The sequence below is a fragment of the Homalodisca vitripennis genome, chromosome 7 (assembly GCF_021130785.1).
Source record: "Homalodisca vitripennis isolate AUS2020 chromosome 7, UT_GWSS_2.1, whole genome shotgun sequence".
NCBI classification, from domain to species: domain Eukaryota; kingdom Metazoa; phylum Arthropoda; class Insecta; order Hemiptera; family Cicadellidae; genus Homalodisca; species Homalodisca vitripennis.
Window position 1 is genome coordinate 82350397 of NC_060213.1, and position 23766 is coordinate 82374162.

Below are 23766 nucleotides of genomic sequence, written 5' to 3' on the forward strand. Positions count from 1 at the left end.
GAGCAAGATAAACCCATAAATGCGGATTATGTGAACTAATGTGGCTTGGAAAGAGTTATGTGCATAGGGTGGACTAAGATAATGGCTAAATTTGCGGAGGTAGTGTAAGGCATACAGTCCACCCACATATGTGGGATATATGAACTATTGTGACCGTGAGAGGGTCAAGTATATAGGGTGAATTAAGATGCTCACTAGAACTGCAGAGTTCAGACAATCCATCCAGCCACTTATCCCACAAATGTGAGTTATGTTAACTAATGTGGCCTGGAGAGGGTTAAGTGAATAGGTAGGACAAGTGTTAACCAAAGCTGCAGGGATAGTACAATGTCAGATAGTGTCGTTGTAATTTAGGCTTGTCTTATTTCAAGACAACAAATGAATCAAGTTATTTGTCTGTAACCCAGAAAGAATACTGTATTTAATATGAGCTATGACTGTAAGAATAATTTTTAATTGTTTTGTTTCATAATTTGCTGGGTTTTAGACAGTGAAAGCGTAGCGAGGGGTTCAAGACTTGACACCTTTGGCAATGGCCTGGACCACTCTGAGCAACTGGTGATACACGACTTCAATTCCTACACCAGTCCACTAGTAGAGTGTGCCACGCCTTCTAGAGGAACAGGTAAAAAGGATGTTTTTGATTTGTCAAATTTATTTTTTAGCAACATAATAATTGGTTACAATAGTAATAATGTAGAATAATGTCATATTCTGAATTTCTATGGAACGGCAATGTTTTGTTATAAATAGTATAGCATTCACTATAGTACTACAAAAGGATTTTTGTGGACTTATAGAAATGTTTATTTCATTGGATCATTAGTAACATGGTCGACGTGTCACATTCTATTATGTATCAACAAGGAGGTAATGGAAGTAAAACGCAGATGTATATAATATGAACAACTCGATTTGTACGACCAACCGCTTGACATTCAAACAAAATTAATGGTTAGTCGATGCAGGATGAATAGTCATATTTAGGAAAACACAAGTATAAATTAATAGTGTTGTGACCTGGACAGGGTGGCCACAAAAACCGGGAATTTAACTGACTGGGGGGGAAACTGGGAATAAGCCGGAAATCTTCCTGAAAACCAGGAAAATTTCAAAAATGGTTTTTCCGTCTTATAAAACCAAGACATAATTTAACCGCTCCTTGAATCGAGAACTGATTAATCTTGAAACATTGTATTTTAAGCGACATGGATTGTGAAATTGTGTTTGAAGATCAATATATGTTAGTGAGCTTCATCTGCAGGTTGCCTCCACTAGTTTAGTGGAGTATATTAAGGTTAGTTCTACTCTTGTGCCACGGAAAGCCTCCCCCCCCCTTAAAACATGTAACAATGCATTGGACATATCGAATTAGCAGACCAATCATTCCGAAATTCATAAAAATACGAGCTATACGTATCAAGCGGTAGTGACCACGATACACACAGGTTTTTTGTATTTAAATATTATTCCGTCGTCAATGTGGGGTCTCCGGATGATGTCTAACTCTCATTCTTGAATGAAAATAGTATTTTGACACAGCATGTATTAGATAGACAGCACATACCTAAAATGTACAGTATTTACCGTATAAACAGGGTTAATAGTTCGGTTCGTTGAATAAAATAATATGTTTGACAGTTTAATAAGAGGTGCAACCCTGTTTTATTAGTATACCAGAATTTCAGCTGCATTTTTACCATGGCTGATAAGATACCTTTTGGAGAAGAAATTAGTGGGTAAGCTACAACAAGAAACATCAAAAAGGGTGTTTGCGTCCGACATGTTGCACAGCAATGACAGAATGAGCTGAGGGCTGAGTGGCAGGAGAAACATTTATTGTCTAGAATTCGCCGTGGATACGCGGCATCGTGTGGTACCACCTTGCCACTCACGTCTGTCGTGGCTAGCATCAAATGATCGCAATATGTACAACACAAACTATAAGTCTGTGCTCGTTCCAGCGCTCACTGCTTACCACAAGTATCGCGGCCGAATCCTAGGTTGGTTTGTGAACGATAGCTCCTCATACACGTTCCGGTTCCGACTGGTCTTCAGATTACATAGGTTAAAACAAAGAAAAAGATGTTATGTTATGGTATAACGGTCACATCTAAACCTCGACTGAACTGTGTTTATACTGGCAAAAAGTGTTGTGTTTTGTGGAGTTTTTTATTTGATTTGATCTGAGAAGAAATAATCATTTCATATTTTTAACCCTTCTGATGCCCTCCCATTTCGACCTCCTCCCAAACTTAACATTTCTGACAATCGTTTTCAAGAAAAACCAGGTTGTGTGCTTATGCAAATGGTTTTAGCTTCTGAACTACAATGAATTTATAAATCGCTTTTAAAAATTTGTTTAAGCTTTTGTTTTTGATGTTAACAAAAACAAATTAGTATGACACACAACTAACCTCAACTTGCTACAAACAAGAAACAAACATTTTGTGACAAAAGAATAGTATTGAACATGAAAAATTCAGACTTAAGACTAATATGAAAATCTCGTATATTGCTGTTGTTGTTTGGTGCGGCGATCCGTATTTTAGCAATATTTAATATAGTACACAGTTGAAATATCCAAGTAAACATTTAGCTGCATTCAATATTTTTCAAAGTATTGATTAATGCCCATTTTTCCTGCCTTGTAGATATTTGTAATGATATTTAACTATAATGTTGTTATGGTTTGTCATTAGATGCAGACTATACGTTCGGCTAGTAGCACTGTCTGCTTTGTTCTGTGATTGTATTTTGATGTAAAAACTAATCATAAAGCAGTGTACAGTTTATATTATTATCAGTGTAATAATATCAATATTGATATTTGGGTGTTTCCATAGAGGAGTTTTTGTTTGTTTTTTTGTTTCCAGTATCACTGCTAAGTGCATAAAAGTTTGACGATCTACGAGTATTGTTGACATTAGTTTATTGCGTAAGAAGTACTTTTTGTACGTTATCTGATGTCTTATATTTATAACAATGAGTGAAGAAAACATTGCAGACAATGAAAACCGCCTCTTATAGACTTTTATACGAGAGTACTAGCTGACAATTACTCAGTAGTATGCTGAGTAGTGTTGGTGATTAAGCAGTAATGTTTTTTTATCAATTGTTTATCAAGTTTGTTTTTATTTGGAAAATATAATACTATAGATGAATTTTGTTTATAATTTTATGGCCTTTCACGCGGTATAGCTAAAAAAATCTTTTAAAAAATTATAGATTCAGAACACAGAACAATTATAAATAAAAGTATATAGTCTTTCAAAAAACATATAAAAATATATTGTATTTTATTTTTACCAGAAAAATTATGTATTACTGTAGGGAGCTCAAGTGTTGTGTAGCGAGGGGTACTGGGGAGCAGGGTATATTCGAGCGAATTCCTCAAACTAACCATTCCAAAGATGTGCCGTTCCCAGCCTCTCTACCTAGTGCCAGTATACCACCAGTGTACCTCGTCTACACTGTGTTCATGTGACTTATTCAACTTAAGAGTGTCATTTTAGTTGTTAACAGTACAGTTAACTTAGTGCATTATTTAATCGTATTTGTAATTAGTAATTACAAAAATTAATTGATAATTATCATATGTATAACATAATGTATAGTATATATTTAAATATATACATTAAAAATACATTTCCTAATTTAAACTATTACAAGATGGCCATCCTTTTTTTATTTCTGTTTATAAATACTCTTTTAATGAATTTGGTTTAAATGTATAAAATAAATTGATAACCACAAAATTAGTAATAGAATAATAGTAGTAAACAATGTTACAATCGTATTAAAATAACTATAAACTTTAGAATTAGTGATGAATAAAAACAGAATAATAGACAAAAATAAAACAAGAATGATAATCGAAACAATATGATTAAATAATACTAAGCAAACATAACACTGTTCTGATCAAAGAAAAGATATTGTCAAATTATAACAATTTATTGTAATTACAATTTAAATACATGATGTTATTTTATAAACTTTTTTTTAATTTATTCATAGTGTAGCATGCGCAACATTTATAGAAATCCATGAAAAGTGATTGACAGTGACCTCTGACAGGCGGAGAGCGTATTCCTCTCGTTAATCCACTCATGAGCTCCATACAATATATTCCTCATTTTACTGAAAAAAACAAAAAGTATGAAAATCTATCAAGTAGTTGTTGAACAACAATATTCCTGAAAAGCTCGCAAATATACAAAAAAATTGAATTTTGGATATTAAATTTTAACAACAGACGTCATTGTTTTTTAGTTATTTCCGATTACAATGTGGTTCATGGAATCGTGTTCTAATAATAAAAACCTTTAAAATAATATGCATGTAATTGCACAAAAAATTAGTTACGACTATATCTGTATGACATTGTGCAGAGTTTTAAAATTCTATCAGCTATGGTTTTAAAAAATATGAAGATGTTTTCAGACATTTTACACACCCTTTATACATTAATATGAAACAACATCAGAGTTAATATTCATCAGCAACTGTGTGTAGTTATTGTATTTTAATCAAACTAACATGCTACAACAATAGTATAATAATTATTATTGTAATGAATGTTAAATTATTTTAGTTGTGCCCGTTAAAACAAATTTAGTTTTAGTTGTAATTGTTATAATAATGTTTGATGTTACTTTTTTTGTTCAAATTAATTGTCATTGTTCAGTTAAGCTTAAGTGATTTGATGACTATACTTTTTGACATATTTATTGTTTTAACTGTCAGAATATATTGTTTATATATATGTTAATAGGTCTGTTTTTACATTTATATTATTGTATTCTGTTTTTTACCATAGACAAGGATTGTTTTCACCCAAATCTGAATTATATAGCACAAATTTAATTGAAGAGAATTTATTTTGGACTTGTCTAAATTGTTTTATCCTAACATTTTAGAGAATTGATGACAATTTGATACAATTATTGATATATTTAATATTGTATATAAAAACCATGAGTATTAAGGAAAAGCCAGATGAATGCACTTCTGTATCCCCTTAGGTTAGTTATATCTGTAGTTTAAAAAACTGCGGTTTGGAGATAAAATTGGTTGCATCTGTTTTAGCACCTCTTAACAGGCATAGAGAAACTCGCAGTGACACACATGTACAGCAAAGTATGCGTGGGATGTCTGCTAATGGGAAGTCACCCTGCAAACATAGACCTATGAAGGGTAAATATTTGTACAGAATAGAAGCTTGGCCCCCCTGTTCCTCTTGCTTCGATGCTTGGCAGTGGTGGAGATACTTACAGATTCTGTGCTCCTCAGTGAAATCTGTTTTTTGTACATAGGCTACACTAACATCGATAGATTACAATGGTGATTTGTTTAAAGCCTTTTAGTATGATAGATGATGTGAGACGGTTACAAGATTGGAGCAGATATTTACAACCATCTTGGCAGTGGTGGAGATACTTACAGATTCTGTGCTCCTCAGTGAAATCTGTTTTTTGTACATAGGCTACACTAACATCGATAGATTACAATGGTGATTTGTTTAAAGCCTTTTAGTATGATAGATGATGTGAGAGGGTTACAAGATTGGAGCAGATATTTACAACCATCTTGGCAGTGGTGGAGATACTTACAGATTCTGTGCTCCTCAGTGAAATCTGTTTTTTGTACATAGGCTACACTAACATCGATAGATTACAATGTTGATTTGTTTAAAGCCTTTTAGTATGATAGATGATGTGAGAGGGTTACAAGATTGGAGCAGATATTTACAACCATCTTGGCAGTGGTGAAGATACTTACAGATTCTGTGCTCCTCAGTGAAATCTGTTTTTTGTACATAGGCTACACTAACATCGATAGATTACAATGGTGATTTGTTTAAAGCCTTTTAGTATGATAGATGATGTGAGAGGGTTACAAGATTGGAGCAGATATTTACAACCATCTTGGCAGTGGTGGAGATACTTGCAGATTCTGTGCTCTGTGAAATCTTTCCTTTACATAGGCTACACTAACATTGATAGATTACAATGGTGATTTGTTCAAAGCCTTTTAGTATGATAGATGATATGAGAGGTTTACAGGATTGGAGCAGATATATGCAATCAACTTGGCAGTGGTGGAGATACTTGCAGATTCTGTGCTCTGTGAAATCTGTTTTCTGTACATAGGCTACACTAACATTGATATATTACAATGGTGATTTGTTTAAAGCCTTTAAGTATGATAGATGATATGAGAGGGTTACAAGATTGGAGCAGATATTTACAATCATCTAGGCAGTGGTGGAGATACTTGCAGATTCTGTGCTCTGTGAAATCTTTCCTTTACATAGGCTACACTAACATCGATAGATTACAATGGTGATTTGTTTAAAGCCTTTTAGTATGATAGATGATATGAGAGGTTTACAGGATTGGAGCAGATATATGCAATCAACTTGGCAGTGGTGGAGATACTTGCAGATTCTGTGCTCTGTGAAATCTGTTTTCTGTACATAGGCTACACTAACATTGATATATTACAATGGTGATTTGTTTAAAGCCTTTAAGTATGATAGATGATATGAGAGGGTTACAGGATTGGAGTTGATATATGCAATCATCTTGTATCAAGTACTAAAGTAAATCATTTTAACCTGATCACGTTAATTACGTTCCGTTTCCCAGATTGTATTAATTACATCTATCAACTTGAATTAAGTCAATTTAACTTAACTTGCTGTATTACATTTTTAATACCCTTTAAAACATTGGATGCGGCTTTATGTAATTGGTATCAGCTCTACGTACTTTTGGTAAAACGGCCACAGTAAGGGGCCTATGTTCAACTCTAAAGATATTGCTTCCAGAAATATCCTCGCTCAATAATCCTCATTACGCTTTTTGCTGCAGCAAATGGGTTATTTGTAGTGGATAACCATAAGTCCTCTGGAATGTATGGCAAGAGACCTGTCTTCATCACCATGAAAAATGCTGAAACGGATCACCTATCAATTAAATCCAAATGGGTTAGAGCTCTGGTTCATATGTGATTTCTCAGTTTTGAAGCAACAGCCAAGGCAAAAGGATGAACATTACTATTGTATACTAGATGATATTTCCAATCATGTGATGTGTTAAATGTAACTCTTAACGCCATTGTACTCAGAGGGTGGATTTATTTTGGGTTCCCTCGCCAGTTTTAATGCACAACTTATTGGTGTTGATGATTGGTGGTGGTTTGGAAGTCACATTTAAGGTGTTGGTTTCCAGGTTAAGTGTTAGAGAGAGCTTTTTAGCCCTAACTTCGCCTGGTAAAATAAGACATTACTGTACTTTTTTATTGGTAAATAATGTAATAAATTCTATATTATGGTTATATGCTAAAAAATTATTTTATTAAAAAAATTTACAATAATCTGGTCTAACTCTTGAAAACCTTCCCAGTTTACTTAATTAATTATGGTAAATTATACTTCCCCTCAGTCACTGACATGGCCAGACCAGGATTCATCCTTGCAGGGTTGATTTATTAACCAAGACCACCTGGGCACAACATGCCTTGAGCCCGATTCGTGTCTCAGCACAAGATACATATAACCTTTGCACCATGACATATATTTGGTTGTACTGTCCTATTCCCAGTTCAACTTATGGTGCTGGAGCAGAACAATACTCAGTCTGTGATAATATGGAAAGCCAACAAACGTGGCTAGTGCTACAATTTTATGGACCCTATCGCGTTTCTACTTTTAACTTTTGTATTATTCTGTATAATGCAACAAATCTTATGTTTTTTAATTTAAATTTTTATAATTTTTAATAGACTTACAAAACAATAAAAAAGGCCTGCCAATAAGGCGTCAAATGACTTCCACAAGGAGGACTAATGTAAGTCTATTGTTGCTACACCATTGTCCTAAGTAATGCCTGTCTTTTTGTATATAATACCACTTAAGTTTTTAGTTGATTCTTTAGCAAATAAGAGTTGTATCATCAGGAAACCAAAATTAGCTTATCATCAAAAGAGCTGCTATAAAGATCATTGATAGAAATTCGAAACAATATCAGATCTAAAACAGATCCCTGAGGCACACCACACCAAATATTATTAACGTGTATGTTTCCAGAATACTATGGGGAAGGTGAGGAAGAGAGGAACCTGGAAGACATTAAAATGGGGCATATGTCACCAAGGTCAGAAGACAACAAGCCACAAGTTGTGATTTTGCCATGTGATAAACCTGATCTTGATATGCCTTTCTTCGATATCGAGAGCAAAGAGAAGTTCCTTAAATCTCAACAGTCCCCGCCACGTTGCAATATGGAGGAGGTCAAGCAGCTGGTTCAGAGTAAGTGACAGCTTTCTTGTTATATAGTTGGTTACTTAGTTTTTGTAATTCCTGACTGGTGACTGTTATCTCTTTATATATTGATACTTTTGTTAGGAAGAAACAATAAATATGCCTGTGCTAAATTTCAAATTCAGTTGACAGTAATAAACATTTGAGTTTGAATTTAATTAACTTTCTAAGATGCCTCGTCTTGGCATTAAATTATTGGTTTATACCTAGTCGATCATGAAACAAATGCATTCTTACTGTTTCACAAGCTCTGCCACCTAAAACATAATAAATTCTAAAATTGTAATATTTACTAATAAATACAAGTTTTATTGTAAAGATGCAACAATAATTTATTGCAAATTATAAAAAAATTATTAATTGGAAAACTAGCTTGGTAATTGTTGTTACTGCACATTACAAAAGTTTGTGAGAATGACAGGATTATGCATCTCTTGCTATGATATGATTAATAACTGCTTTAATTTTGTTAATAATTACTATCAAGTTTTTGGTAGTTTTATTAGAAGTTTTAAAAGATACAGTTTGTTGAGTTATTATTTTAAACAATTTTGTACAATCTTGCAAATTTTCTAATAAAATTACCAAACTTTTTATGTCTCATCACAATAAATTCCAATTACAGAAAAAAACACAATAAACAACAGAAAATTTCTGTATTGACATATTCAATTGAGAATAGTAGATTGCGTCATATATTACAGGTTGGAGCACGGTAATTTGCTTTTTTGCACTGCAGGCTGTGGCGGCACTGTTGGTCGAAGAGAGGGGAGAGTGGGCGTGGCTTATAGTGTCTGACGGGAGATTTGTATTCCTCCGCATTCCAGTTGCTATCATGCAGGGGACACGAGAGAAGAGGTCGTTTTGTGTTGAAGCGTATTTTTCAAATGCCCACTCGATCATTGCAGTGCAGCGTGCTTTTCGTTTACGATTCGCTATTCCCCCACGCGGACGTGTTCCTGGTCGGCAATCAATTGTAAATTGGGTAACTGCATTCAGAACAGCAGGGAATGTGTCATGTGTACGAAGGGGACCACAGAGAAGGATTACAACACTGGTAAACATTGATAGAGTTAGAGCAGCAGTACTGCAATCTCCAAAACGCAATTCTCGGAAGCAATCATTTGCTCTTGGCATTTCAAGACGTTCTCTCCACCGGATTCTTCATGATGAACTGAGATTTCACCCATATAAAATGTGAGTGGTCCATCAATTGTCAGCACGGGACTATTTGACACGGCGTACTTCTTGTGAAGACATGCTTGCAACTATACCGCGTGACGCAATTGTGTTCTTTTCTGACATTTTTACCTCAGTGGGTGTGTCAACAAGCAAAACATGCGCTACTGGAGTGAAACAAACCCCAGAGAAGTCCACCAGAGACCATTGCATTCGGACCTCGTCACTGTGTGGTGCGCCATATCACGAGTAGGCATTATTGGCCCTTACTTTTTTCAGGATAACCGTCGTGCCATAACTGTGAACTCCGAACGGTACTGGACTATGATACAGGATTTTTTTCAGCCGGCTCTTGAGGCAATGCAATTAGAGGATACATGGTTCCAACAGGATGGTGCCACTGCACACACAGCGAGGGTTACCATGAATTGTTTGAGGCAAATGTTTCCTGGACGGCTTATCTCTTTGAGGGGTGATGTGAACTGGCCGGCACGCTCACCAGACTTAGCCCCATGCGATTTTTTCCTTTGGGGTTACCTGAAGTCGAAGGTGTATATCAACCGTTGGAAGATCTAAGGAACAATATTGAGGCTGAAATTGGCAGAATACCAGTCGACATGCTTGTTAGAGTTAATGAAAACTTCAGAAAACGTATGCAGCAGTTTGTGGATGCCGGCGACATTTGCCAGATACATTATTTAAAACCATGTAATTTAAAAATTCCCTTACTGTTCAATATAATTAAAATAAAAAATAATTTTTTCTAAGGTTCATAATATTTTTATTTCATTTCCAAATCAGCAAATTACCGCGCTCCACCCTGTACATGTCATGTTTCTAATTAAATTAAATTATTTAAGAATTCGTTTTTTGAATAAAATGGTCTTTTTTGTAGCCAGTTGGTCAGTGCATTTTTAAGAGGTTTTGGTGGTTCTTTTCTAAGAGGTCCAGGAAGTTTATTGAAGTAAAGAGCTCTTTTGTATGACGGCTTCTTTTCAGAGACTCAGTTGGTGGACTGGAAGAGTAAAGTTTAAAGCACTACAAGTGTGATTCTGGTGGAAGTCTCTGTTTCTGGTTTGTCCTGAGTTGACAGCATGCAGGATCACTGCTTGAATGTAGAGGTTTACTATGGCGAGGATCTTCAGTTGTTTGAATGCTTCACGGCAGCTTTCTTGAAACTGGAGTCCTGCTAGGCATCTTATTGCTCGCTTTTGCTGTTTGAAGACTCTCCATGTTGCATTTGGTGGCACCTCCCCATACAGCTATGCCATATCTGATATATGATTCAAACAATGAAAAGTAAGCAATTTTAGCTGAGTCTTTGCTGCTGATTTGTTTTATTCTACGTATTACATAGATGCTGGTGCTTAAAGCTGTTCGATGTGAGGTTTCCAGGTTAAGTGTTCCTCAATTAGTATGCCAAGGTGTTTTCTTTGATTTTTTTGGTTCTAGGTTGGGGGTTGGAAAATTTGTGTTTTGTAGAAAAATCTATTTGGACGGTTTTACTATTGTTTAATACCAAATTTTTTGAATGGCAGTACTGTTTAGTTGTGTTTAAAGTGGTTAATAGGTTTCCAGAAAGTCTTAACTACTTTTGTTGGCTATTGTAATGACAGTGTCATCTGCATACATAACTATGTGACAGAGGTGTCCCAAGTAATTGGGCAGATCGTTAGTGAGTAGCAGGAATAAGACTGGTCCCAGTACCAATCCTTGTGGAACTCCCAGCTGTACATTAGTAACTTGTGATTGGGCTTTTTGTAATACAGTAAGTTGTTCATAGTGTAATGAATTTCTACTAACTGTTTCCTGTCATTTAGGTAACTCCAGAACCAGTCTGCTGCCTTTCCTTTTATACCTAAGTTCTTTAGTTTTTTAATGAGTACTTTGTGGTTTAGACAGTCAAATGCTTTTGTAAAATCAAGAAATAGACATGTAGCAATGCAGCCTTCTTCTAATTGGTCTATGACATGTTCTATTGACAAGTTTTATTAGGGCCGTGGCTGTGGATCAACCTTTTATAAATCCATGTTGATTATTATTTAAGAGGTTATTGTGATCAAGGTGTTCCATTAGTCTTTTCAAAACAACTTTTTCAATGATTTTTTAAAATGTAGATATTAGTGAAATGGGTCTGTATCTGGTCATGTCAGTGGTGGGTCCTTTTTATATTTTGGGTATACTTTGGCCATTTTTAGTTTGGTAGAAAAAATTCCCTGTCTTAGTGATCTGTTTACAATGTGAGTAAGGGGACCGGATAGTTCTTTTTTTATAGGTTTTAGCTAACTTTCCCTACCCAAAGATGGCATACCAATCCCTTGCTTATTGTGGGGCAATCAAAGAGCAGGTGCTCAGCAGTTTCCTCCTGCTCATTACACCTTCTACAGAGCGGATCCTCCTGAAGGATGTCGACTCTGTGAAGATGCTTCCTCAGGTGACCATGCCCCGTAATGAGACCAATAACCTCAGAAGACATTGATCTATTTAATGAGAGAAGGTCCGACGCCACCCTGGAGGAAGGTGACTGTAATACTATGCTACTCATTCTCAATCCCAGTTGCAACCTCCACCTTCTCTCATGCTCCGCACGAATCCATTTCGAGACTATCCTAGAGGATTCACACCTTGGAACACCACAAAACGGTTGAGGGCCCGTCATAATTGTCCTCCGGTTGGCCAGGGCATCAGCTCTTTCGTTCCCAGCAATCCCCTCATAACCAAGAACCCAACAAACGGTCACATTGTTGATTCTGGCAAGGGAGGAAACGGCCTGATAGCAATCCCAAACCAGTTTGGATTTAATCACGCAAGAGTCCAGCGCCGCCTGAATGTCCGTGAAAATATTAATCGTCTTGCTCCTATATCGCAGACGAAGATTCTCACGAGCACATTCCATAATAGCTGCAACCTCCACTTGAAAAACTGTCGGATACGGACCCATATCCATATTCCAGCACCTGTGACGCTTTTTGTTTTAGAGCCATCTGTGAACCATTCAAGCTCTGCTGGTGGAAGAGGTTTCCTTCCCTCTGACCAATCATCCCTAGAGGGTAAAACAATCTTAAAGGGTTTGTCAAAGGAAAACTTTTGTGGCATCTGATCAGAGATCATGTGCAGAGCATCCTCCTGTATCAGGGTGCTAATTCTACAGTGCCCACCGCTGCAGCCCGACCAGAGTCCCATCTGCTGAAGACAGTAGGCAATCCTCCTGGCCATAGTCCGAATGACAATGTCCAGGGGGCGAGGTTAAGACAACAGTCCAGAGCCGCGCCTGGCGCACTAGGAAAAGCCCCAGTGATAGCAAGGCAGGCCATTCTTTGGATACCCGCCAGACGAGCTACCACCATTTTGGCCTCCGTTTTTGGCCACCAGCGCCATACATTAGTGCAGGTCTGACCACGGAAACATAAAGCCAGTACAAGAACCTCGGCTTCAGTCCCCAGGGCCCACCTATCACACATCTGCATTGCATTAGAGACCATTTCCCCCTGGGTTCCTAAGGCTAAAAGTTGCCTGATCTGAACCTTTATTTATATCGTCGTCGTCGTCATCGTCAGACGTTTCCGTTCTCACGGGTCGTCGTACACAGCCACATAATTATATATTTAATGGCTTCGATAGAGTGGCAATACTCCACATTTATATGAGCGTTAAAAGTCTTATGTAGTAGCGGAGAGTATGGAACAATCCTATTACCTATCATCATCATGTTGCCCCTGATTTGTAGCGAAGTGCTCCAACCGCCATTTCCTGTATTGCGCCTACAATAAACTGGATACCCATCCTCTCCGGTCTGGGTATCTTTCATGAAACGGCGAGGGTATTTTTTGTGCAGACGCCGTTCTTCATGCATGGTGCAGCTAAATTATGTTCTCCGCAGGGTCCATATACCATATTTTCAGTTATAATGTCGTGTAGTACCGGATCAATTTGTTGATCAGGTAGCTCCGCAACTATGATACTGTCGATCTCATCTGGTTGTATTTATTTTCTAGCCAGAACAGCAAATGACAGTGATGTAAACCGCGCTTTTGCCACTCCAACACTTGCCATATAACATTTTACTTTACCGAATATCTGTTCTTTGACAAATAATTTGATGAATTTCTTCATCTTTAAATGAAATACACGTAAAATAATGTCATGACGGTCGAAAGACTGTTGTCCTGGTAGCAGCTCCGCTGTAATTTCAGGCCATTCGGGGTTACATGTAAAAGTGACAAATAAGTCAGGTCTACCATAATTTTAGACGTACGTCATCGCGTCCTGCGTTTTCTCATGCATGAAACGCGGAGAACCCGTAAATGACGATGGCAATATGACATGTTGATATTTGATGGGTCAACATTTGCGTCATGATTTAAGGCATCTCTGAGATGAATGTAATCATCAGTCTTTGTTGATTTCGAGAAATATAATTTAATCTTTCCGATATCATTTTCGCCATCATGTCAACACAATATTGACTAAATAAGTCTCTGTAATAATGTAACGGATTAAAAGAGTTAGTTCTAAACATTAATCCAAATGCATAAAATTGCATACACGAAACAGTTTTATTACGCGCAGAACCCTGCTGAGGGATAGTCAAATAATAACCGTCTTCTCCTGTGACAAACATTATAGGATACTGTAGTGGATCATAGGACTGATGTAGCTCAGAAACTCTTTAGAGCTGTCCGTCTCTACCATGTAAGACTATATCTCTGGGACCTTTGTTTTCATCGACTAAGAGAAAAGCTACCTCGTTTACAGTAGGAGCATTATATCTGCCTCTGTGTGCTGTCTGTGAAGTACGATCTGAATTAATAATTAACCCTTTTAACCCCGGCCATTAAATCAAGTGATGTGCCAGAAATCCCAAGCCATTTTCAGACAAAATGTAAGGGTTTTGTAAAAAATTCATAACTCAGTTATTTTTTAAGATATTTAGGTAATTCTTTTTTTGTTTTACTTCTTTATACATTTAGCTTACAGAAATATACAAATAAAATTATTATTTTGAAATTAATATTTTTTTTACATACATATGAATATATAAAAAATAAATAAAAATGAAAAAATTTCAAGTTTGATCATGGAAACCATATAGATTAAAAAATATTTGACACAAAAATACCCATTTACTTTATGATATATTTAATCCTTAATAAAAGGAAACAAAAATTATAGGCCTACCTGATTTACAAGTGGAGTAACATCAATTTTTGTAAAGCCGTGTAAATTTTTCTTTTTCCCATTTTTGGGCAAGGCAACGTAACAAGACATTTAAAATTCACTGTACTTAAAATAAACATAAAACCAAAGTTATTTCTGACAAAATAACTACAACTGTTCATAATATAAATTTAAAAAAAGTTTTAAAACAATATTTACATCACTACAAAATGTAAATTTTCAAGATATCCATCACTCAAATCGTCGTCACTAATCACATCCACACCATTTGCAACTAGGTTACTAATTAGTGTATTTTCACTTACGGGAGACTTTGAACGATGTCTTTTACTCATTTTGAAATCAAACAAATAATAAACTAAACTTTAACTGCCGTACTTTACACTGCTTTAACCTAAAACTGTGAAGAACAGCTGATATACGTGATATACAGCTGTCTGCAACAAGCGTGAGCAGTCAGTCGAGACGAACTGCAATTGCTCAGTCACAGACTGACAAAATATGAAGTCAAACCATTACAAACTAATATATTTCGATGCAAAATATCTTTGTGCACAAGTCTGTGAAATTTCAAAGCATTTGGTGAAATAGGTGGCCAGTAAAGTAATAAAAAGTACACGTCCGCACTATACGGACGTCGGGAGTTGACGCCATTTTTACGACGTCCGTATAGTACGGACGTCGGGGTTAAAAGGGTTAACTTTAAATTATCTGAGGAGTTAAGTTGTAAGTTTTGTTTAAAATTTCGTATATACACGTTATGACTATTCAAAGCGGTCTGTAATTCGTGAATTAAATCCATTTTTAAGGTTGTTGCGATGCTTGATCGCAACGATAACTGGTTTGCATCCGAAATAAAATATATTTGCAAGAACTGTGGTTGATGGTGGTAAAAGGCTACCAATGAGATGATACACCTGTCCTTCAATTTTGAAAGTGGGCATAAAATTTCCTTCCCTGATTTCTTTTGCTCCAAACGAAGTCATTTGAAAAAGACTATTGTATTTACGTATTTTGTTTAAAAAATGACCAGATAATGGATGGTTATTAGTTAAAAGATTTTTTATTGGTTGTGGCGGCTCCTGAAGGTTAGGAAGAAAACCTTTACCTGAAGCACAGCACATACCATTAGGTTCGTCCGCCCATTTCATGGCAGAGCAGATCTTATTCATGACTCCGATTTGGACGGTTTGTGCATAATCAACCTGCGGATCATATCTGAAAGCCAGTCTGTTGCTGTTAGCTAAAATTCGATTGCGAACTCTATTCGTGGACAACTGCTGTGTCTCTGCCAGATCTTTAAGTCGTTGCAAACGCTCGACACTCGACTCTCTTTCGCGCAACTGAGAGGTCCTTATATTTTGTTCATGAAGACGTTGGGAACGTTCCAGCCTCAACTCTTGAGCGCGTAGCTCAGAGGTTGTCAAGCTTTGTTCGGCAAGGCGTACATAAATTGTACATGAATGCATCATTCTTAATAAATGAATGCAAGGTGTTGTTATATTAGTTGCAAATATATACAATCCTTTTAATGTTAATTATTTTCAAAATCTTAACATAGTTGAAAATAGGTTTAATATTATTTAAATCGTTTGTGTTACCAAATTATAATTAATTCCACTAGACTTCAAAAATCAAAATCAAAATACATGGCTGTAGGAGTAAAACTCTTCAAAGTTATAACATGATAAATCAATTAAAAACTGTTTTAATTTATTTTTGAATCTAACCCTATTGTTTTCATTCGTGATGCTACCATAAACTTGATTCCCATATAAGTTGATCTTTGCTTAAATTTTTCTTTATTATGTTGTTTTACTACAAAGTGATTTTTGTTTCTAGTATTATAATCATGAACATGTAGTTGTCGTGGTAATTTAGTCTCATTATTTTTTACATATAATACTGTTTTATATATATAGAGGCTGTATACAGTCATAAACTAGAGCTCTTTAAAATATAACTTACATGACTCATCTTTTTTGAGTTTTAGAATCACCCTAATTGCTTCGTTTTGTAGACGTAAAATTTTATTCAGGTTTACAGCACTTGTTCCTCCATACACTTCAATCCTGTATGCGATATGTGAATAAACCATGGCATAGTACACTGATTTCAAGGTTTGTTTATTACAAAAAGGTGCTAGCCTTCTTAGTGCAAAAATTCTTGAACTTATTTTGTTACATATTTTTTGTACATGAATGTTCTAATTAAGTGTATTATCTAAATGTAGCCCTAAAAATGTAGTTTCTTTATCCAGGTTTTTCATATTAATTTTGTTTGACTCAACATTTTTACAAGTAAACTGCATAAAAAGTAGTTTTATTATCATTGAGTACAGATATTTCTGTCGTTTAAATAACTTTTTAACAATGAAACTGATTCATTACATTTCTTCTTAATTGTTTTTTCTTTGTTGTTCTTTCTTAGTTGTTCCATATCGGCAATGCACAATCTTATATCATCAGCACACAAACATATTTTACTATTCTCAATTATATCATACAGATAATTAGGTAAACCCCCCAAGTAGCACAAGAACAGGAAAGGGCCTAATATTGACCCCTGTGCGATAGAGTAGGTCACATTTTTTGTAGGAGACCTAACATCATGCTGATTATTTTTATTCAAATACTTAACATTAACAAACTGCTGACGGCCTTCCAAGTACGACTTAATCCAGCTAAGCTCTTTACCAATGATACCATAGCTTTTTAATTTTTCTAGTAATATTTTATGATCAACACTGTCAAATGCTTTGGTCAAATCTAGGAAGGCGCCAACAATGTTGTATCCCTCATTTAAGTTCTCTAAAATGTGTTCAATATAATTTATTAATGCTGTTAATGTGGATCTATTTTTCCTGTATCCATGTTGACCAATGTCAAGTAATTTATTGTTTTCAAAATAGTCAACTAATTGAATCAGTACACACTTTTCAAATATTTTAGATAAGGACGGTCTGTAGTTAAGAGGATCAGTACAATCCCCTTTTTTATGTACTGGTATTACTTTTGAAACTTTTAATTGAAAAGGATATATTCCAGTTATGAGTGATGCATTAATTACATGTAAAAGAGGTTTAATTAGTGGTAATTTCGCTTTCTTAACAATTTGCATGGGTATTTCATCATACTCTGCTGACCACTTAGGTGTTATTGAATCAATTATCTTATGTAGAGTCTTATCATCAATTGTGTTATAAATAAATCTGGATTCCGTTACTTGAATACTCTGTTTGAACATCATTTTTACTTAGATTAGGGATAACATGAGTATCAACCATTTCAACAGAATTGTTATTAAAAACATTTGCAACTTTGTATGGATCCTCTAAAAGAATACCATCCTTTTTAAGTACAATATTAGGTGACTGATTTTTTAAAATTTATTTATAGCAGATTCACATTTTTCTGTTATTCTAGTAGGTATTTTTATAGTATATTTAAACCCATGTATATTGATAAGACTAACAAAGTCTGTTTTCTTTCTGCCCTCCCTCAAAACATCCACATTAATATCCCCACCTATTAAAACATTTTTGTTGATTTTACAAATTTCTGCTAAAAATGTTTTCAATTTTTCAAGAAAAATGTCTATTTTCTCAGAGGGTGTTCTATAAAGTCCAGCCACAATAAATTTTGTCTGGTCTATCTTAATTTGTATAGTACATGACTCAAAAACTTTATCTTGATTTAAAGTGTTTATAGTATTAACAGAAATTTTTTTCACACTACTTAATTTCTCTGATACTAGTGATCTGTTGAAAGTTCACTTTATTGGCAGCAAAGATGTCTAATGTAATATTATCCCGAACACAACCCATAGGGGAGCATATTAATTTCTTTAAACCCCTTCTTTTAAAGTCTTCTGTGAAATGTCTGAATAAAGTGTTGTAATCTGATATATGTGGTTTACTATTATAATGTGGTTTTGTGACTAAACCGTAGAAGTTCGCTCCATTCGGAATTTCTTGATGGGTTAGATATTTACTCTGGAGAGATGATGGTTTACCAATTAGATTTTTAAAAACTGTTGCCACCCCGGCACTCATATTTCTTTCATGGTCAAAGTCTCCAGAAATGCAGTGGGCAAAAGCCCAGAGATCCTTGTTTAAGTTTGTTTTAATTAATTGTTTCATGTCAGATTTAATTACATCTATCTGGCACTCCCCCTTCATTGATTGAAAAGGATCGTCTTTATCACCTGTTTTATTATTTGGTAATCCCCATCAGGATATAAATGAGCATTACTAAGAGAATGTATTAACATATAAGCCAACTTTCTTTTACCTCGATAATTAAGGTGCAAGCCATGTCGAGTAAAGTGAAACCTTTTCAGCTCTTCAAGATCAATGACAACTACTCTATTCATCCTCACTGCAAGTTCTCTTGTATAGCTGTTTACCAAACATATTTCATCATGAAGAAGATCACACAGTTCTAGGTCGTAACGATTGGGTATAGTGGTTATTAGTATAGTTTTACTTTTACTTGGCAATTTCAAGTCTTTTTCTAAGTTACTGTAAATGTTCATAGTTTTTTATTTGTAACATCATTTGTACCCGCAATTATTACTACTGGATGGTGGCCAGATCTTGCAGCTTGTCTATAAACTTCCTGAGTTGATGCCCTGGGTATAAATAGACCATTTATTCTAATCTTGCCCTTACTACAGGTGTCGATTATTTCTGGAAGATCTCTCCCATGGCTGTCTGTGTAAAACTCAACTGTCATTGGTAGAGCCTCATCCACACCTCCTTTACGAGTTTCTTCCATGGTTGTAGATTTGTTATCATGCTGCACCCTCAGTAAATCAGTATTGATATTGTGCTGAAGAGGAGCCAAACAATTGGCTGCACTTTGGACTGAAAGAGACTCCCCTACCCATGATTTAAATAATAGTTCTTTTACTGTAGTGCAACCAAATTTCAGATACTGGTTATTAAACCATAAATAAGCAAGACATGACCTCTTCATTATTATGTCACTCTCATGTATATTTAGCAATAATGAACTATTTATGATCAAGTTTGAGATGTTGTTTTCAATGATTCCTCTCATCAGCCAGTCAATGGACAGCAGCATGTATATGCCGCAGTCAAGTGAATTGTTCTGCTGGGGATAAACAACGCTTTTATTGAACATATCTACTGCTGGTTTTAAGTTGTATTGTTTGATTGAATCAAAATAGTAGAAAGTATTGTCAGTTCTAAGATAAAACAAGAGACTCCAGTGTGTGCCTGAACCCTCCCCTTCGGTTACCGCATTATTAACTGGAATAAAAATGTAGCTTTTGTCTTTTAGCGAAGATACCACAAAATTGATATCAGTGAAACTCCTGATTGCATGGCTAACCCCTGGGTCTATAAAAGCAGTATTGAGAGCTTCCATTTTACAGTTGTTCAAAGTTTTAAAATATACCTCAATAGTATCGTCGGTTATTCATTCATTCCCCAATGGAATCAATTTCGCTGCCAATTATCCCATAAAACTTGAGATGTTTCATCAAGATGCCATGTTCACACAGTCGAAAGCCTTTCTCAGATCACATAAGCAATGATGGCCGATACAAGTCTCTCAACTGCATCCCCCGTGGACAGATAGGCTTTCTAGATGTTCTAATTTTCAGAGAGTATGTGGTACTAAATTACTGAATTTCAGAGTGATCACTTCACTTATATTCAATTCTAAAAATTTACTATAATCACCATTTTGATTTTCAGATTACTTAGCGTACAACCGAATCCACCATAACTCTGCAGGTTAGTATTAGTATCAAGTATTATCTATTTTTAAGGATTTTGTTGACCATCATTAATATAATAAACATGTTTAAATATACACATGTTTTTATGGTATATTGTACATTTCCAGTTAACTATCTCTTTCTCTAATGATCCCCATTAAGGTCAGTTTCGATCTTCCTAAGACGTACTTATCATTGGTTCAGACCATTAAGCATTAGTATTGCATACTGTTTCGTAGAGTCCCAACTTCACCGATTTTCCTAGGCAGTCTCTACTCAATAACATATAAAATTGGTTCTGACAATTAAGCATTATTTTCAAAAGTACAGAAGTCTTCTTTTCCTTTATTATTTACAATTTTATAATCAACGGTTCAATGAAAGTTTGAATTGAAATAACGGAAATGAAAAAGTTATTGGAATTTTTCTTGATCTTACCAAAGCATTCGACAGTGTGTCACATGATGGGTTGCTTAATGTCCTTAGTGATTTGAATATAAAAGGCAAGGAATACAATTGGTTTAGGTCATATTTGAAGAATAGACAGCAGTGTACTCAAATTCAGCACATTTTAAACTATGCTGGAAGTCAATATAATTATATTACAACCTATTTTCAAAATTTAAAATAGTAAAACATGGCGTTCCTCAAGGTTCTATCCTGGGCCCTCTTTTATTTCTCTGTTATTTAAAGGGGCTTCCTGGGATGGTTCCAGGTGGAGGCTCAATATGCCTTTATGCTGATGATGCAAGTATTACGGTTTCAGGTAATAAACAGAAAGACATTGAGCTTTTATCTTTTTTAAACTTTCTAACTGTTAAAGATTTCCTGAGTTCCAAAAATCTCTTGCTAAACCCAAATAAATCAAATTTTGTATCGTTCAGTACCAAACAATCAAGATTACAATTTGAGCCTAATATATATTTAGAAAATTCAAAATTGAATCAAGTAGACAATACAAAGTTTCTTGGAATAATATTAGATCAGAATTGAGCTTGGGAGAAACATGTTGATTACGTGGTAAAAAAATGTCCTCCAGTCTATTTGCTTTACGCCAAATGTCAAGGGTGTGTAGCATTGAGGCATTGAAAGCCATCTACTTTGCTATGATAAATTCCCATATGTCTTACAATATAGGCATATATGGAACCACAACTAAAAGAAATCTGGACAGAATCTTATTAAAAAATAGCTTTAAGAATAATTTTTAACCTAAAACAAAGAGATACAGTGAAACCTTACTTTTCTCAACTTCAAATTTTGACTGTATATAATCTATGCATTTATGAAACTGTTTTATACGTAAAAAAATACAACAACCCAATTAGTATTTTAAATCTTCATGATTACAATTTAAGACATAGCAGATATGTGGAACAACATAGGCTGAAGTTTTATGAAAAGAAAACTAGTTTCATCGGCACAAAATTGTTGTTTAAACTACCTCTCAATATTTAAAATGAGCAAAATTATGAAAAATTCAAAAAACTACTTAAAGATTATCTATTAACGTTATCCTTGTATTCTTTTGAAGACTTTTTTTGTTTCAATATGTAAATAACTTTTAAGTATTGTTGGGTATGTTTAGAAATGTATAAAATCCTCTTAAATTACCTTAACTAATAACTGCCTTGATGTAAAAATGCTTTAACTTACTCTGTAGAAGGCTACATAGCCAAAGTGTCAAACTGATTTTTATGTTTTAATATATAAATGATAAATTTATATTGAGCTTTATTGTGACACTATTGTTGTAATCTGTTACATGTCTGAATAAAGAAATTTTGGATTTGAATTTGATGGTTATCTTTGGAGAGTAGCAAATAAAAGATAAAAATAACATTTAATTTCAACCATTGGTTTTTCAGATCCAGATGTTCACAGTGAACCGTCCTCATTCTCGCGCCAGACAACTGGGACTGTAGACAAGAAGTGGAATGACAATAAGGGTATTAAGCTGTTTAACCTTAGTAGGTTATTGAACCTTTCACTGTGATATCCAGTAGTAAGCATGATAAATCCATTTACAAATCTTGTTGGCGGTCAAAGAGTTAACATGGTTTAGTATAACTACAAGGTCTGGAATTAGTTCATTGGTGGAGCCGCACAATGAACGCAATAAAGCTGAATATCATATGACCGGTCATGTGACTCCCCCTCCCACTCCTGAAGTTTTGTCGGGCTCCCATACTTTTCCGCCCGTAGCGCCAGTTATAAGCAGTTAAACCTTATGTCTTTGCATTTATCACAAACACAAGTTTTTGAGTGGTGCAAATGATTAAAGATAGCCGCAAAGACACGAGTGACAACACACACATTTGGCAGACTATCATCATCATCAAAAACCAATGCTAACATTGAAAAGATCGGTAACGTTGTTAGACTACATTACCGATAATTAGTCAGAATTACTACATTATCATCCTGACTACCCTACATGAGCGTTTTGAAAGAAAACGGAACGATTTGTGGAAAAACAAATCATGGATTCTCCATCAGTACAATGCTCCAGCTCACAAAGCTTTGTCAATGAAGACGTTTATGGCCAAACAAAACATCCCCATCCCATTTATTACAGAAAAAGCAACGGAAGTCATGAACAGTGTTACGGAAAATGATCAGCTACAGGCAGAATAAGTACGGGAGCCAGACAAAATACGAGGAGTGGTGGGAAGGGGAGTCAGATGACCAGTCGTACGATATTCAACCTTATTGCATTTGTTCTGTGGCTCCACCAATACTAGATTATTTTCTAGCCACACCTCGTATATTATAAATGTCAAATCACTTCAGTTCTACGTTCAGTGATGAACATTGTACAATTTACACTTGTCTAAAGTGTCAAATAACTAGATTTTTTATTGGCTGGTTTGTCAAGCTGTGTGACATTGAATGAACAGTTAATTGGACGGCCAATTCCACAACTGAAGAAGGAAAATTCTACTGTTTATTGCTGCATTCTAATTGCTTCTATTTTTAATAGTGTTTCTTGTGTAATTTTTGTTAGTGCTTATAGTTGGAACTTTCCTTTTTGTGGAAATGCTGTGGGTGTTGTTTATTTTAGTACTTTATTATGTTTGGCCTGTGACCTCACATATTTCCTTATGAACTGTATTAATAATGTGCAGTATTTTTTGAATCCACAAAAATATTATGTATTGTTTATTTTGAGATTAGAACATATAATTCCATGAATTAAAAATTCTATACTGATCTAAACATTGCATTTTAATTATTTTACATTTTACGCACATATTTTAAATATTTGTTAGCTTATAAATTATAGTTAGAAATTCTTTTGATTCCGATCCTTTTTAAAAAGGACCTACAAA

At 35.0% G+C, this 23766-nt stretch overlaps 1 protein-coding gene across 7 annotated transcripts in view; it reads left to right on the forward strand.

Moving 5' to 3' along the window:
• LOC124365999 overlaps positions 1–23766 on the forward strand; it is an 86934-nt gene that overhangs the window by 56290 nt on the left and 6878 nt on the right. For 5 of the 7 annotated variants that reach the window (XM_046822173.1, XM_046822172.1, XM_046822176.1 and 2 more), the window contains 5 exons: positions 488–625; positions 5092–5199; positions 8096–8317; positions 20412–20450; positions 22303–22383. In XM_046822173.1, the coding sequence (XP_046678129.1) occupies positions 488–625; positions 5092–5199; positions 8096–8317; positions 20412–20450; positions 22303–22383 (588 nt within the window). The remainder of the gene's footprint in view (positions 1–487; positions 626–5091; positions 5200–8095; positions 8318–20411; positions 20451–22302; positions 22384–23766) is intronic. The other 2 variants (XM_046822174.1, XM_046822175.1) reach the window with 2 other exon arrangements.